This window comes from Tursiops truncatus, chromosome 10 (assembly GCF_011762595.2).
Source record: "Tursiops truncatus isolate mTurTru1 chromosome 10, mTurTru1.mat.Y, whole genome shotgun sequence".
Classification (NCBI taxonomy): Eukaryota; Metazoa; Chordata; class Mammalia; order Artiodactyla; family Delphinidae; genus Tursiops; species Tursiops truncatus.
The window spans coordinates 9,849,621-9,867,357 of record NC_047043.1 but is presented as its reverse complement, the minus strand read 5'-3'; the positions used below and the strand labels follow the sequence as shown (position 1 = coordinate 9,867,357).

Genomic DNA, 17,737 nt, shown 5'->3' with positions numbered 1-17,737 from the left:
TCAAATTCTCCTTTGGAGTTTTCATCCCATGGCTTCAACAAATATCCCTCCAACTGGGGTATCTTGGAACCACATGAAAGCCAGCATGCCCCCAAATAAAAGCTCATTTTGCCCATAAACCCGATGTAGTATGTGGTACCTCCATCCATCTAACGGCAGGTCACTGCTCAGAGAGAAACAAGAGCGTGGTTCTTATTCTTCCTTTATCCTCCACATCCAACCTGTAATCACATCCTGCTCATTCTCTCTCCTAAATATCCCTTGCAACTGTTCACAGCCTGTAGCTCCTAATGCCACTCTTTTAGCCTAGGTTATCTTCATCTCTCCCCAACAGTAATAATTAACCACCTGCTAACCAGTTTCCTTGTTGCCAGAATCAACAGACACACTTAATATTCCGTTGGATGTGACAGCAACGAGGTATATTCTTAATTCTCTCAAAAGTAAACTTTCTCTCATTACAGACACAAATATATGGAAGAAGTTATATTAACAACTTGAAAATAACATTGGGTACCACTCCAAACTCTTCCCATAGCATAGAGAATGATCTTTCAGAAAGGCAAGTCTTCTGATAGCTTCATTAGGGTAATGCATCAGGATAAAGCCCAGACTCCACGACGTTCTACTAAGAACCTTTATGGGCAGACCCTTGCCCACCTCTTCAACCTCATCTCTCAGTACTCTGTACTCCTCCCTGCCCAACAGTCCTTTCCAAACCACAACCTCTTTCCAAGCTATAAATTGTCAATCTCTCCTCCTCTCTTTTCCAGGTTTTCTTACATCCTGTTCTTTCCACTGGGAGAGAAGACTTCCACACATCCACTGCCTAATTCCTTGGTTAAACATTCATTTCTCTAGGAAACCTTTCCTAGTAAGTTATAGCTCAGTTGGGTTTGTCTCCTTTGAGTTCCTGAAGCCCCTGCGCGTCTTCTGTTGCTTATACTTTGTTGTGAGTATTGGCTTAACTACCTGTTTTTCCCTCAAGACCATAACCTTTGGGAGATGTCTGTCTGCACTGTTACCTTTTTTTAGCGAAGGTGGCAGTGCTTGGCAAATACATAAGCGCAACATGCCAAGTGGGTATCGTTTCTGAACTCCCTACGGTTTACAGAAGTCTGAAATCCTAACCTCTGGCCAGGTAGATATCCTCAGCCCACCCCACACTCCTTGCTTTCCATTCTCCAGCCACTGGTCATCCTTGCTTTCCTAGCTGGCTGACCCCTGCTTCTTCCACCACAGGGCCTTTGCACATGCTGTTTCTGCTACCTGGAAGGCTAATTTTCTAAATTCCTACGCCTCCTTCACATCCCAGCTCAAACTTCTCTTTCTTAGGAAAGTTTCCCTACTCCCTCAAGCCCCGCCCCCCTCATTCTTTCAAGTAGCTTCCCTTCACTGTCCTTATCACAGCTGTGATCTTAACCTTTACTCTTGTAATTTGACTGTCTCTCCAGAGACACCGTGCGTGCCATGAGCTTACCGACAAGGTCCAGTTTCCGCTCGCAGTCATACTCCCACGGCCAGTTTCAGTAAGTGATAGGCACTCCGGAAGAGGTTTTTATTTTTAATTTTTTTGCTCAAGGCCCTAGGGGTGCAGGAAAGCTTAGAAGCACAAAGCGAATTTTGGCACGTTGTAGACTTCCAGGGCCAACTCTTGCAGTTTATGATTTTCTTTCAAGAGGAAATAAAAGCATAACTCGGTGGCGTCTTCACAGCTTATTCCTGCCAGTTCTGCTTTTCTATAAATACAATCCTCATTTCCAAGGAATCTGGATAAGATGGCTGCAGCTGACTATTTTGGGGAGGCCCTGTCGATTCTATTTCAGAGGGGATGTTGTCATCTGTCTTTGCTCCTGGGGCAGGTGTGGAATGTGTCGTGGACCCCTGTCGCTGATTCTACAGAAGAAGTTGGACATGTCAGGCTAATTGCTTCACAGGCCCTGGACAGAGCCTCTGAGGACAGGCTGAAAGGCATGTTGAGATCTCCCCGAGGACCCATTATTTTATGTTCTATCCATTACTGTTTTACTCCTACTGTCGTGTGATGCGGGGATGCTTCTGAGAGAAGCTTTTTGTCCCGTAGTGTTTTCTCCACCAGAGTTCAGTGCTGAAGGCCGTTTAAGGACACCAGCCTCCAGCTTACAATAGGAAGATGTCTGAGCAGCATGGGACGTGGAGATCGGTCTTTGAAAAATTCATGTAATTGTTGATGCCAAAGTTAAGGAAAATGTTGACATCATAATTTTCCAATGTAGTTTTCTTATTGCTACTATGACTTACAAAGCAAGATTTCTGGGTGCACCTTTGAAAATGCTGCATACACAGACACATACATCCTGTAACTTGAGTTACAGTAAAACGACAGTATAGCTAATTCCGGCAAATTATAAAGGTAACTAACTCACTGTGGAAATAATAACAGGCCAAGTATGCATTGTAATCATGTAACCTTTCATGTAATCAAGAAAGCACACAACTTTAAATACAAATACATAATATAAATGTAATATCTGGACTTATTCTTTGTATTTAAAATTGTGGAAATTATTGTACATATGGAAGGACATTACAGACACACACGTATAAGACAAGTAAATGCATAACAGCTAAAATTGGCCAACCAATTAATATTCCCACAGTCAACCCTCTTGTATATTTAATATTTGACTCTTATCCACACATAGGAAAGTCTGCACTTCAAAGTACTATTTGAACATATATACAATTTATCATGCTAAACATCCTTAAATTGTCAGTATTTTTCTCCTTGGAGCTAAAAACTAGCACAGAAAGTCTCTCCTTATTTCCAAAAATAAGGAATAATATTTCTGAATCCAGTTAAGAACAAAGGATACTACAGTGTAAACCACTGGTTTTAAAAAACCTAGAATAGCTTGTTATATCACATAACCATCCACCACGATATACGGATATGCTCTAGTCTAGCCTCTATGTTCTCTAATTCAGGAGCTGAATATGTCTCTTTAAAATAAAACCACATACAAAAAAATAAAATACAATAAAACCACATACAAATATGGCATTCGGTTGCCAAATTAATCAGTTTGGCCCTCGAGATCACAAGAACTTGCTAAGAATAGCTAATAATAAGGATTAAAGCTGCAACTTTGCCTGTCTCATGTTTTAATTCTTTCTCTCAAAAGTTTTAAATGAAAACATTTTCAGACTTTTAATGGTTCACGAGTGGTTTGATGCCACTGTACTTGCATCCATCAAAGGACAAGTTCTCCAACATCTTTTTTTTTTTTTTTTGGCTGCATTGGGTCTTCGTTGCTGCGTGCGGGGCTACTCATTGCAGTGGCTTCTCTTGTTGCAGAGCACGGGTTCTAGGTGCGTGGGCTTAAGTAGTTGTGGCAGGCAGGCTCAGTAGTTGTGGCTCGTGGGCTCTAGAGCACAGGCTCAGTAGCTGTGGCACACAGGCTTAGTTACTCTGTGGCACGTGGGATCTTCCTGGACCAGGGCTTGAACCTGTGTCCCCTGCATTGGCAGGCGGATTCTTAACCACTGCATCACCAGGGAAGCCCTCCGACACCTTAAAAAGTCTGCACGACGGTTCAGGTGCCATTTCACATGAGAAGCACCAGACCTTCGCCCTGTGGTCTTGCCAAATGGACTACGCAAAGCTCTGGAATGCCAGGAGGAAATGCACCTGCCACCGTCATGCGGGAATTCATGCTGACAAATGGCAACTATTTAAATGGATGTGTGTATTACTACAAACCATTTTCATAGCAGAGTCAGGAAGACCATCGTAAAGGAACTTGTGGAATCTTTTTTTTTTTTTTTTTTTGCGGTATGCGGGCCTCACTGTTGTGGCCTCTCCCATTGCGGAGCACAGGCTCCGAACGCGCAGCCCCAGTGGCCATGGCTCACGGGCCCAGCCGCTCCGCGGCGTGTGGGATCTTCCTGGACCGGGGCACAAACCTGCGTCCCCTGCATCGGCAGGCGGACTCTCAACCACTGCGCCACCAGGGAAGCCTGGAACTTGTGGAATCTTTATTGTTATTTTTTCCAGTGCTTACAGAACATTCCCTTCTTCTTTCCTGTTCACATGTCTTACCCCTCACTCTGCCTGAAAATATATTTCATTTAGATTTCTCGTCTCCAAGGCAATGATGTAAGTGCCCTATTCTGTTTCACTCTTAGGGGACACAGAGGAGTCATCCATTAGAGTTTCCCTTGCACGTAAATCTCTCAGTAGTGTTTACAAATACGTAAGCGACGGACACATTTTATGCCACCTTAACAAGTCTGTACAATGACCAAAAGGGAGAATGCAGTCAGGTGAAGAGTGGGGTGTAGTCAGGTAAATGTCAGCGGGGTGACAATTTAGAAATTCATGGAATTCGGAGGTTCACTGTCATCTCAGGAATGAACAAATCATATACAGCCACAGGGCACTGAGGTTTCCATCTCAGAAACAGTCAGAAAGCACGAAACTGGGGATGTCTACCATGAGAACTGTTTCAGATTCCAACTTCCCTATGTTTGTTCTTCTCTTTCATTTCCCAAAGCAGCTAGCATGAAAATTCTCAGACTTGTGGACGAGTATTCATGTACAAGAAGCAGATCATCGCCTATTTCACAGTTTAGACGTGAGCCAAAGCGGAGCGAGGACCAAGAAACAGAGGAGGTGATGATTCTGACGAAGAGGGAGAACAGGCTGAATTTTTGAGGACACAGAGGAAGAAGGAAATAAAAGCCCCAGAGTATCCCTGGAATGACCCGGGTACATAAATACCAAAATCAGGACAAAACAAACAAAAAGAATCTGCACGGCTCCTCCATCACCTCATGTCAAACCCGACAGGGTCAAATCAGAACTCTTCACGTTTCTTTCCCTATACATCTCCCTCTGCAATATTCTTACTTATTAAAAAATACCCACATAACGTGCCACCATAAACACCCCACAAACACTAAGTCATGGAAGGTACTATTCTCACCCCTATCTTACAGGTGGGAAACAGGTACAGAGTTAAGTTGAGCAAGGTCATGCAGCCACCAAGTTTCAGAGCTGGGACTTGAACTCATACAGTCTGACTCCAGAGTCTGTGCTCTTCACACCCCTGCCACGCTGACTTTACCCAGATTCCTTTGCTGTCCACTCGGCTATGAACTATATAGTTATCTTTGTCATTACAATGATGCTTCACTTACTCGAGCTTTTGTCTCCATGAAATAACCTATTCCTATCTGCCAATAACCATATATAACTTACTTTCTGCTCCTGTGTTGATTTTTATGGGAGCGGGGAAAATAAGGATGAAAAATGAGAAATGGACTGTCAACGCTAGAATGAAAGCATACAGGTATGGGAAAGGTGGAGTTCCAAGTTCAGCTATTTATAGATCAAATAGAAGTGGTGGTTTTATAAATTGCAAAGCAACAACCAAAAACCTGAGCCATGAGAACACACATAGGACCTAAAAGCCATTCTCCATCCTTCTGAAGGATCACTAAACACAAGAGCAACCCTAAGGCTGGATTCTCTTCCTTTGGTTCCGACAGCCTGGGGTAATTAAATTCTACGAATGAACGTACAGAGCTGAAGTCAACAAACGCCCGATGAGAAACAAAGGAAAACATAATCTTACCTGCAGACGTGTGTTTGAACTTTTCACTCTTCTTCTTCCTCCATTTCCAAGGCTTGAAAATCCTTCCCAGGTTGGCAAACTTACTCCTCCTCCGGATGGGTGGGGTGTGGGTACCCGGGACAAGGGAGTCAGATCGCATTGCTGCCAGCCTCTCCACTTCCTCAGCTTATTTTCCCGAGAAAGAGATGGAAAAGAGCGAGAGAAGGAAAAGTGTTAAAATGGGAGCCTCACAGATGGCCAATGCTTGCCATGGTTACAGATGACAGAAACCACATGACCCAACTTCCGTTTCTCTTTCTGCCTTTTGGAATGGAAGTCCTACCAACGTGTTCTAAAGGCTGGTGACAGTCAGCCCAGCCCTAGGAATTTGGAGCACCCCAACCAAATGTGCCCAGCCTTCACCTAGGCTTGAGCAAAAGGATGAGGTGTTGGAGGAGGAACGGAGCGCCCCTGACCCATCGGAGCCTCCCCTACGAGGCAGGGACAGGGCATCCAAAGAGTCAAATGACAGCGTAGCTACTGGCCCAGCACTTTCTCAAATAAGACTTGACAGATGCCATCACTCTAACACCGTCAGCTGAGAAAAGAGGAGGGAGAAAACATTTATCAACCGTCTATTCCAGCGCCAACATCTCCACCACCCACAATGCTCTTTCCTACAACCATGCTTCACCCAGACCTGCAGAAGTACTAGCATCTACTGAACGAGTGCCTCCACCTTAAAATCCACTGACCGTGCTTAGAAACACTTACACTTCATAAGATTTTACAATTGCCACAATTCGTCTAGGTCTTTTTGTTCCTGGTGCTTTGCTTTAATAAAAAAAAAAACTCCTGTAAATTGAGAGTTGAGCGTGACATTGGGTACCATCTAGACTAATCCCAACAGCTTGACGTTTTGAGGACATGAAGACCTTCAAACTCATAATGCCCAGGGGACCCTTTCTTAAGGGCCACAAGCACTCTGACCGCTTATCACTTGGAATAAAACTCTTTTCCAACGTACATGAGCATCTATAGATCTCAGTGAGGTAAAGAGGCCCCGACTTGAATTTTTATGACAGGCATACTCTGAGAAAATAACCTCCTTGGCGAAATCAAGGCAGGTGGGAGGGACTTGCCGTTCCAGAAAGTCCAATTACATCTAGAGCTGCGGCCAATCCAGAACCACTCTGATGGGCCTCTTGACACCATCCTTCAGAAAAATTTCCTGGACTTTGCAACACAGGCTGTTCTTGGAATCTCGATCTTACAGCCTGATGTGCTACCTGCTACCATCCAATATGGTTTTAACCAGGAGATTCAATCATTCAACAGATACATACGGAACCCTCAACCACATGCCGGGCCGTGTGCAATGGTGACAGATGACGACAGGTTGGCAAAGGCTCCTGGGCAAGACGGAAAGGAAGGAGATGAATCTGAGTGACATCTCGGAAGCCAGGAGTCAACAGGACCCGGGACTGACTGGGTGGATGGGGGAGAGGAGGCAGGTCATTCCTGATGGCCACGTTCACGTCGGCGGAGTGGCCCCCTTCATTCATGGAAGCTGGGAACATGGGGGACATAAATTGGGCGGGGGAAGGCAGTAACGATTTGGACATATTGCATGGCGAAGGCACTTTAAACTTTTTTTAAATTAATTAATTAATTAATTATTTTTGGCTGCATTGGGTCTTCATTGCTGCGCACAGGATTTCCCTAGTTGCGGCGAGCGGGGGCTACTCTTCGTTGTGGTGCGCGGGCTTCTAATTGCGGTGGCTTTTCTTGTTGTGGAGCACGAGCTATAGGTGCGCGGGCTTCAGTAGTTGTGGCACACGGGCTCAGTGGTTGTGACTCGCGGGCTCTAGAGCACAGGCTCAGTAGTTGTGGTGCACAGGCTTAGTTGCTCTGCGGCATGTGGGATCTTCCCGGACCAGGGCTCGAACCCGTGTCCCCTGCATTGGCAGGCGGATTCTTAACCACTGCGCCACCAGGGACGCCCGCTTTGAACTTTTGACTTGACGTGGTTCAATGCATGGGTAAGCCCCTCTTTTCAATCACTGTCTCAAGTGACCACTTAATAGTGCGCCAGACACTGATTATTTCTGGAGCAGATGCACAGAAGATCTGGACACGGCTGAGCAGACTCTAGCGGAAGAGACAGAGGCTCAGTGTGGAAACTGCTGTGACGGGGAACTCCGCCAAATTCAACGGAGGCAAAGAGAAGCTGACTCTGCTTCACAGAGTTGGAAAACACCCCCCCGGGCGTGCCACGTACCATTTGGGGCTAGATTTCGAAAGAAAAGGAACTGTTCTCCCCACGTGAGGAAGAAAGAGGAGTGGATTCCTGGAAAGAGGAAGAGACCCAAAAGGAACAGAGAGGCCTGAAAGAACATGGCATGTCTGGGAGCTTCAAGAAACCCAGAGAAACCCGGAGTGTCAGCCAAGATGGGGAACCAGAGGTGAGAGGTGCGAGAGGGGGCTGGAGCCAGATCCTGCAAGCCTGGGGGAAGTTTATTAGGTGTTTGGGTTTTATCCTATACCCAGAGGGAGAAGGAAGAGAATTCGAAAATGCGGATTGACATTATGACATTCAACAAACATGTATGGAAAGCTCACTCTGTACCAGACACTTAGGCTATGTCCGTAAGCAAAACAGATAAAAAGAGATAAAAATAGATAAAAATCTCCAACTCAGGGAGCCTACCCTGGGAGGTAGGGTGAGCAGCAGACATTCCACAGTCAAGCTAAATCAACTGCAGAGTATGGTAGAAGATACTTGCTTGGGCTTCCCTGGTGGCGCAGCGGTTGTGAGTCCGCCTGCCGATGCAGGGGACACGGGTTCGTGCCCCGGTCCGGGAAGATCCCACATGCCGCGGAGCGGCTGGGCCCGTGAGCCATGGCCGCTGAGCCTGCGCGTCCGGAGCCTGTGCTCCGCAACGGGAGAGGCCACAACAGTGAGAGGCCCGTGTACCGCAAAAAAAAAAAAAAAAAACAAAAAAGATACTTGCTTGGGGGAGGAAAAAAAAAAGTGACTATGATACAAGTTAAATGAGATCAAGAGTGCCTTGGTGGAGGAGGGGCTCAATTTTAATCAGTCTGACTGAGAAGACCTACCACCAGGACACAACCAGATGTGCTTCTTAGGAGAATCATTTTCACAGCAATGGCATCTTGAACTGGAGTGTGAAGAAACAGGTGGCAGAGAAGGTAATGAGGAGGCCACCACACTCGTCTGGAGGGACAGAAGGGACACAGAGAAAAAGATGCAATCCAGCACGGGGAAGAATTATCTTGGTAATTTTCTGGATACACATGGGGGAGGACAAAGAAGCAAGAATTAAGTTTTTGCTTTCCATGACTGGGGAGATAATGAAGACTTTACATTTTTTAACGAACTCTGAGTATAAAGGGAAGAAGCCAGCCGAACAGGATGGTCGCTCAAGGACAAGGGCTTTGGAACCAGATAATGCAGTTTTTGTTTTTGTTTTCTGCAAACCTCTTTAAGGAGTCGGACTTTATTTCTTAAGGTAACGGAGCACAACCGAAGGAAATGTGTCAGGATGGGGAGACGGGATCACGTCAGTAGGCTGAGCTGCAAGAGCCAGTGCAGAGTAAGAGGCTGAAGATGTAGGGAAGAGATTGAGAACTTTGTGAAACAAGGTTCTTAGGGAGGAGAAGAGGTGGGATGACAAGTACTTATAGAAATTCGTCATCAGAGGACTTTACTCTGAGTCACTGAACATCTGAACTGAGATATCTGGTCACAAATGGCACAGATCAGATGGGAGCCTCAGAAGGATTAATCTGGTAGCAGTGGATAAAATGGATTATTGGAGCCTGATGGGAAGAAGATAAAGACTGAGGTGACTTTAAGTAAGTTTGGGTTACAGAGAGGCTGAGGAGACTGTTTTAAAAAACCAACTGCAATGAGTAAACAGAAGCCAAATGGAGGAAGTGAACAGCCTCTGGAGCAACACTGAATTTGGAAATTATTCTCTTTAAAGGGTATCAGCTGCTGGAGTTGGTGCTCCCTCAACAACACTCAGTAGCTGAGAAGAGCCACACAGCGACAATTGTGGGAAACCACACCATGGAGGTTTTGAGTCCAGGATGGAAACCAACTCAAGAGAGTCTGGTGATCTGATTCCCACAAGATCCCCTTCTCTTTTCTACGCATCACCTTTTAAAATTTTCTTGCTTCAGTTGCTAATCTCATTGTTACCTGTCCAGATTTTGCAAGTCTCCAAACCTACCCTCCCAACCCTAATCTCCTGCCTTCAAACCTGTATTTTAAACTGCTGCTAGCTTACTCTTCCAGAAGCCCACTCTTCTCAGAGACTTTCAAGGAGTCCACACAACTTACAGTAGAAAGTTCTCATTTCTTGCTTTGCCCTTCAGGAACCTCTGCCTGAGCTCCTGACCAGAATGATCTTCCAGTACCTCTCTAAACAGATGCTGCGGCCCAAATGAAACACTCTCTGGGTCCCAGTGGGCTTTGGGGGTGGGGATCAAACCCCCGAAAAAATACACAAAATTTCATGTCTATTTGAGTATCTACGTTTGGTTGGAAGAGTTCCCATCTTTGAGTCTCCAAACAACTAAGACACAAAACGTAAAAATTTTAAAGTATCCCTGTTGAGGCTTTTTATGAGTTCAGCCAACTTAAAACATCCTCTGCTACGGATTAAAGGGAGGGAGTATATACTAAAGCCAAAAAAGATAAACAATGAAAAACAAAACCAAGATACAAGTTATTCAGGATTGACACGAGTTTGCTCTCATCGTTGGCACTCCCTAATGGTTTGTTTAATAAGTAAATGAATGAGAGCATCTGATGCAGCCCCTTCACACCATCTTGAGGTATGAAAATCAGCATCACTCTTCGACTTAAGAAAAATGTACCACAAGGACCAAAAACCTGCTTCATAATCGCATTTTCCAAAAATGAGTAAAAATTATTCTGAAATTACCATGTTAAAACAATTATAAGGGAGAGACCTTCAAGATGGGCAGAGGAGTAAGACGTGGAGATCACCTTCCTCCCCACAAATACATCAGAAATACATCTACATGTGGAACAACTCCTACAGAACACCTACTGAATGCTGGCAGAAGACCTCAGACCTCCCAAAAGGCAAGAAACGCCCCACGTACCTGGGGAGGGCAAAAGAAAAAAGAGACAAAAATAGGGACGGACCTGCACCAGTGGGAGGGAGGTGTGAAGGAGGAAAGGTTTCCACACACTAGGAGACCCTTCGCGGGCGGAGACGGTGGGTGGCAGAGGGGGAAGCTTCGGGGTCGCAGAGGAGAGCGCAGCAACAGGGGTGCGGAGGGAAAAGCGGAGAGATTACCGCACAGAGGATCAGGGCCGACCGGCACTCACCAGCCCCAGAGGCTTGTCTGCTCACCCGCCGGGGCGGGCGGGGCTGGGAGCTGAGGCTCGGGCTTCGGTCGGAGGCAGGGAGAGGACTGGGGTTGGCGGCGTGAACACAGCCTAAAGGGAGCTAGTGCGCCACAGCTAGCTGGGAGGGAGTCTGGGAAAAAGTCTGGAGCTGCCGAAGAGGCAAGAGACCATTGTTTCGGGGTGCGCGAAAAGAGGGTAAGATTAAGAGCGCTGCTTAAAGGAGCTCCAGAGACAGGCGCGAGCTGCGGCTAACAGCGTGGACCCCAGAGACGGGCATGAGACGCTAAGGCTGCTGCTGCCACCACCAAGAAGCCTGTGTGCGCGAACAGGTCACTATCCACACCTCCCTTCCGGGGAGTCTGTGCAGCCCGCCACTGCCAGGGTCCCAGGATCCAGGGACAACTCCCCCGGGAGAACGCACGGCGCGCCTCAGGCTGGTGCAACGTCACGCCGGCCTCTGCCACGTCACGCCGGCCTCTGCCGCTGCAGGCCCGCCCCGCACTCCGTGCCCCTCCCTCCGCCCAGCCTGAGTGAGCCAGAGCCCCCGAATCAGCGGCTACTTTAACTCCGTCCTGTCTGAGCGAAGAACAGATGCCCTCCAGCAACCTACAAGCAGAGGCGGAGCCAAATCCAAAGCTGAGCCCCAGGAGCTGTGCGAACAAAGAAGAGAAAGGGAAATCTCTCCCAGCAGCCTCAGAAGCAGCGGATTAAATCTCCAGTCAACTTGATATACCTGCATCTGTGGAATACCTGAACAGACAATGAATCATCCCAAATTGAGGCGGTGGACTTTGGGAGCAACTGTAGACTTCGGGGTTGCTTTCTGCATCTAATTTGTTTCTGGTTTTATGTTTATCTTAATTTAGTATTTAGAGTTTATTCTCATTGGTAGATTTGTTTATTGATTTGGTTGCCCTCTTTATATATAGATACATAGATAGATAGATAGATAGATAGATAGATTTTTTTCCTTTTTCTTTTTGTGAGTGTGTATGCGTATGCTTCTGTGTGTGATTTTGTCTGGATAGCTTTACTTTTACCATTTGCCCTAGGGTTCTGTCTGTCCATTTTTTTTTTTAGCACAGTTTTTAGCGCTTGTTATCACTGGTGGATTTCCTTTTACATTTGGTTGCTCTCTTCATTTCTTTTTTTAATGACTTTTTAATTTTTAATAATTTATTTTATTTTATTTTATTCTTTCTTTCTCCATTTTCTACTGAGTCATGTGGCTGACAGGGTCTTGGTGCTCCGTCCAGGTGTCAGACCTGTGCCTCTGAGGTGGGAGAGCCGAGTTCAGGACACAGGTCCACCAGACACCTCTGGGCTCCATGCAATATAAAACGGCCAAAGCTCTCTCAGAGATCTCCATCTCAATGCTAAGACCCAGGTCCACTCAACAACCAGCAACCTACAGTGCTGGACACCCTGTGCCAAAAAACTAGCAAGATAGGAACATAACCCCACCCATTAGCACAGAGGCTACCTAAAATCATAATAAGGTCACAGACACCCCAAAACACACCACTGGACACGGTCCTGCCCGCCAGAAAGACAAGGTCCAGCCTCATCCACCAGAACACAGTCACCAGTTCCCTCTACCAGGAAGCCTACAAAACCCACTGAACCAACCTTAGCCACTGGAGGTGGACACCAAAAACAATGCGAACTACGAACCTCCAGCCTGTGAAAAGGAGACCCTAAACACAGTAAGTTAAGCACAACAAGAAGACAGAGAAATACACAGTAGATGAAGGAGCAAGGTAAAAACCCACCGGACCGAACAACTGAAGAGGAAATAGGCAGTCTACCTGGAAAAGAATTCAGAGTAATGGTAGTAAAGACGATCCAAAATCTTGGAAATAGAATAGACATAATGAAAGAAACATTTAACAAGGACCTAGAAGAACTAAAGATGAAACAAACAACGATGAACAACACAATAAATGAAATTAAAAATTCTCTAGAAGGAATCAATAACAGAGTAACTGAGGCAGAAGAACGGATAAGTGACCTGGAAGATAAAATAGTGGAAATAACTACCACAGAGCAGAATAAAGAAAAAAGGATGAAAAGAATTGAGGACAGTCTCAGAGACCTCTGGGACAACATTAAACACACAAACATTCGAATTATATATAGGGGTCCCAGAAGAAGAAGAGAAAAAGAAACAGACTGAGTAAATATTTGAAGGGATTATAGTTGAAAACTTTCCTAATATGGAAAAGGAAATAGTCAAGTCCAGGAAGTGCAGAGAGTCCTATACAGGATAAACCCAAGGAGAAACACACCAACACACATAATAATCAAAGTAACAAAAATTAAATACAGAGAAAAAATATTAAAAGCAGCAAGGGAAAAGCAACAAATAACATATAAGGGAATCCCCATAAGGTTAACAGCTGATCTTTCAGCAGAAACTCTGCAAGCCAGAAGGGAGTGGCAGGACATATCTGAAGTGATGAAAGGGAAAAACCTACAACCAAGATTACTCTACCCAGCAAGGAGCTCATTCAGATTTGACAGAGAAATGAAAACCTTTACAGAAAAGCAAAAGCTAAGAGAATTCAGCACCACCAAACCAGCTTTACAACAAATGCTAAAGTAACTTCTCTAGGCAGGAAAGACAAGAGAAGGAAAAGACCTACAATAACAAACCCAAAACAATTTTTAAATAATGGTAATAGGAACATACATATCGATAATTACTTAAACGTGAATGGATTAAATGCTCCAACCAAAAGACATAGACTGGCTGAATGGATACAAAAACAAGATCCGTATATATGCTGTCTACAAGAGACCCACTTCAGACCTAGGGACACATACAGACTGAAAGCAAGGGGATGGAAAAAGATATTCCATGCAAAAGGAAATCAAAATAAAGCTGGAGTAGCAATTCTCATATCAGACAAAATAGACTTTAATATAAAGACTATTACAAGAGACAAAGAAGGACACTACATAATGATCAAGGGGTCGATCCAAGAGGAAGATATAACAATTGTAAATATTTATGCACCCAACATAGGAGCACCTCAATACATAAGGCAAATGCTAACAGCCGTAAAAGGGGATATCGACAGTAACACAATCATGGTAGGTGACGTTAACACCCCACTTTCACCAATGGACAAAGGAGCCAAAATGAAAATAAATAAGGAAACACAAGTTTTAAACAACACATTAAACAAGATGGACTTAACTGATATGCATAGGACATTCCATCCCAGAACAACACAAGACACTTTCTTCACAACTGCTCATAGAACATTCTCCAGGATAGATCATATCTTGGGTTACAAATCAAGCCTTGGCAAATTTAAGAATATTGAAATTGTATCAAATATCTTTTCCGACACAACACTATGAGACTAGATATCAATTACAGGAAAAATCTGTAAAAAATACAAACACATTGAGGCTAAACAATACACTACTTAATAACCAACAGATCACTGAAGAAATCAAACAGGAAATCAAAAAATACCTAGAAACAAATGACAATGAAAACACAACGACCCAAAAACCTGTGGGATGCAGCAAAAGCAGTTCTAAGAGGGAAGTTTATAGCAATACAATCCTACCTTAAGAAACAAGAAAAATCTCAAATAAACAACCTAACCATACATCTAAAGCAATTAGATAAAGAAGAACAAAAAACCCCCAAAGTTAGAAGGAAAGAAATCATAAAGATCAGATAAGAAATAAATGAAAAAGAAATGAAGGAAACAATAGGAAAGATCAATAAAACTAAAAACTGGTTCTCTGAGAAGATAAACAAAATTGATAAACCATTAGCCAGACTCATCACGAAAAAGAGGGAGAAGATTCAAATCACCAGAATTAGAAATGAAAAAGGAGAAGTAACAACTGACACTGCAGAAATACAAAGGATCATGAGAGATTACTACAAGCAACTATATGCCAATAAAATGGAAAACCTGGAAGAAATGGACAAATTCTTAGAAAAGTATAACCTTCCAAGACTGAACGAGGAAGAAATAGAAAATATAAACAGAGCAATCACAAGCACTGAAATTGAAACTGTGATTAAAAATCTTCCAACAAACAAAAGCCCAGGACCACATGGCTTCACAGGCCAATTCTATCAAACATTTAGAGAAGAGCTAACACCTATCCTTCTCAAACTCTTCAAAACATAGCAGAGGGAGGAACACTCCCAAACTATTTCTACGAGGCCACCATCACCCTGATACCCAAACCAGACAAAGATATCACAAAGAAAGAAAACTACAGACCAGTATCACTGATGAACAAAGATGCAAAAATCCTCAACAAAATACTACCAAACAGAATCCAACGGCACATTAAAAGGATCATACAACATGAACAAGTGGGGTTTATCCAAGGAATGCAAGGATTCTTCAGTATATGCAAATCAATCAATGTGATAAACCATAATAACAAATTGAAAGAGAAAAACCATATGATCATCTCAATAAATGCAGAAAAAGCTCGCGACAAAATTCAACACCCATTTATGATAAAAGCCCTGCAGAGTGTAGGCACAAAAGGAACTTAACTCAACATAATAAAGGTCATATATGTCACACCCACAGCCAACATTGTTCTCAATGGTGAAAAACTGAAACCATTTCCTCTAAGATCAGGAACAAGACAAGGTTGTCCACTCTCACCACTATTATTCAACATAGTTTTGGAAGTTTTAGCCACAGCAATGAGGGACGAAAAAGAAATAAAAATGAATCCAAATCAGAAAAGAAGAAGTAAAGCTGTCACTGTTTGCAGGTGACATGATACTATACACAGAGAATCCTAAAGATGCTACTAAAAGACTACTAGAGCTAATCAATGAATTTGGTAAAGTAGCAGGATACAAAATTAATGCACAGAAATCTCTTGCATTCCTATACACTAATAATGAAAAATCTGAAAGAGAAATTAAGGAAACACTCCCATTTACTACTGCAACAAAAAGAATAAAATACCTAGGACTAAACCTACCTAAGGAAACAAAAGACCTATATGCAGAAAACTATGATACTGATGAAAGAAATTAAAGATGATACAAACAGATGCAGAGATATACCATGTTCTTGGATTGGAAGAATCAACATTGTGAAAATGACTATACTACCCAAAGCAATCTACAGATTCAGTGCAATCCCTATCAAACTACCAATGGCATTTTTCACAGAACTAGAACAAAACATTGCACAATATGTATGGAAACACAAAAGACCCCGAATAGCCAAAGCAATCTTGGGAAAGAAAAATGGAGCTGGAGGAATCAGGCTCCCGGATTTCAGACTGAACTACAAAGCTACAGTAATCAAGACAGTATGGTACTGGCACAAAGACAGAAATATAGATAAATGGAACAGGATAGAAAGCCCAGGGATAAACCCACACACATATGATCATCTTATCTTTGATAAACCAGGCAAGAATATATAATGGAGAAAAGACAGCCTCTTCAATAAGTGGTGCTGGGAAAACTTGATAACTACATGTAAAAGAATGAAATTAGAACACTCCCTAACACCATACACAAAAATAAACTCAAAATGGATTAAACACCTAAATATAAGGCCAAACACTATCAAACTCTTAGAGGAAAACATAGGCAGGACACTCTATGACATAAATCACAGCAAGATCCTTTTTGACCCACCTCCTAGAGTAATGGAAATAAAAACAAAAAGAAACAAATGGGACCTAATGAAACAACAGCTTTTGCACAGCAAAGGAAACCATAAACAAGACAAAAAGACAACCCTCAGAATGGGAGAAAATATTTGCAAATGAAGCAACTGACAAAGGATTAATCTCCAAAATTTACAAGCAACTCATGCAGCTCAATAACAAAAAAACAAACAACCCAATCCACAAATGGGCAGAAGACCTAAATGGATATTTCTCCAAAGAAGATATACAGATTGCCCACAAACACATGAAAGGATGCTCAACATCACTAATCATCAGAGAAATGCAAACCAAAACCACAATGAGGTATCACCTCACACTAGTCAGAATGGTCATCAACAAAAAATCTACAAACAATAAATGGTGGAGTGGGTGTGGAGAAAAGGGAACCCTCTTGCACTGTTGGTGGGAATGTAAACTGATACAGCCACTATGGAGAACAGTATGGAAGTTCCTTAAAAAAACAAAAGTAGAACTACCATACGACCCAGCACTCCCACTCCTGGGCATATACCCTGAGAAAACCATAATTCAAGAAGAGTCATGTACCATAATGTTCATTGCAGCTCTATTTACAATAGCCAGGACATGGAAGCAACTTAAGTGTCCATCGACAGATGAATAGATAAAGAAGATGTGGCTCATATATACAATGGAATATAACTCAGCCTTAAAAAGAAATGAAATTTAGTTATTTGTAGTGAGGTGGATGGACCTAGAGTCTGTCATACAGAGTGAAGTAAGTCAGAAAGAGAAAAACAAATACCGTATGCTAACACATATATATGGAATCTAAAAAAAAAAAAAAGAAAATGGTTCTAAAGAACCTAGGGGCTGGAAAGGAATAAAGATGCAGATGTAGAGAATGGACTTGAGGACATGGGGAGGGGGAAGGGGAAGCTGGGACCAAGTTAGAGAGTGGCACTGACATATATACACTACCAAATGTAAAATAGATAGCTAGTGGGAAGCAGCCATATAGCACAGGGAGATCAGCTCGGTGCTGTGTGACCTAGAGGGGTGGGATAGGAAGGGTGTGAGG

The 17,737-nt window shown here is 43.5% G+C and overlaps 1 protein-coding gene across 8 annotated transcripts in view; it reads right to left on the bottom strand.

Moving 5' to 3' along the window:
* The window catches only part of LOC101331229 (phosphatase and actin regulator 1), a 303,689-nt gene that overhangs the window by 198,548 nt on the left and 87,404 nt on the right, over positions 1-17,737 (bottom strand). For all 8 annotated transcript variants that reach the window (XM_073810338.1, XM_073810336.1, XM_073810339.1 and 5 more), the window contains one exon: positions 5,619-5,783. In XM_073810338.1, the coding sequence (XP_073666439.1) occupies positions 5,619-5,757 (139 nt within the window). In that variant the 5' untranslated portion in view covers positions 5,758-5,783. The remainder of the gene's footprint in view (positions 1-5,618; positions 5,784-17,737) is intronic.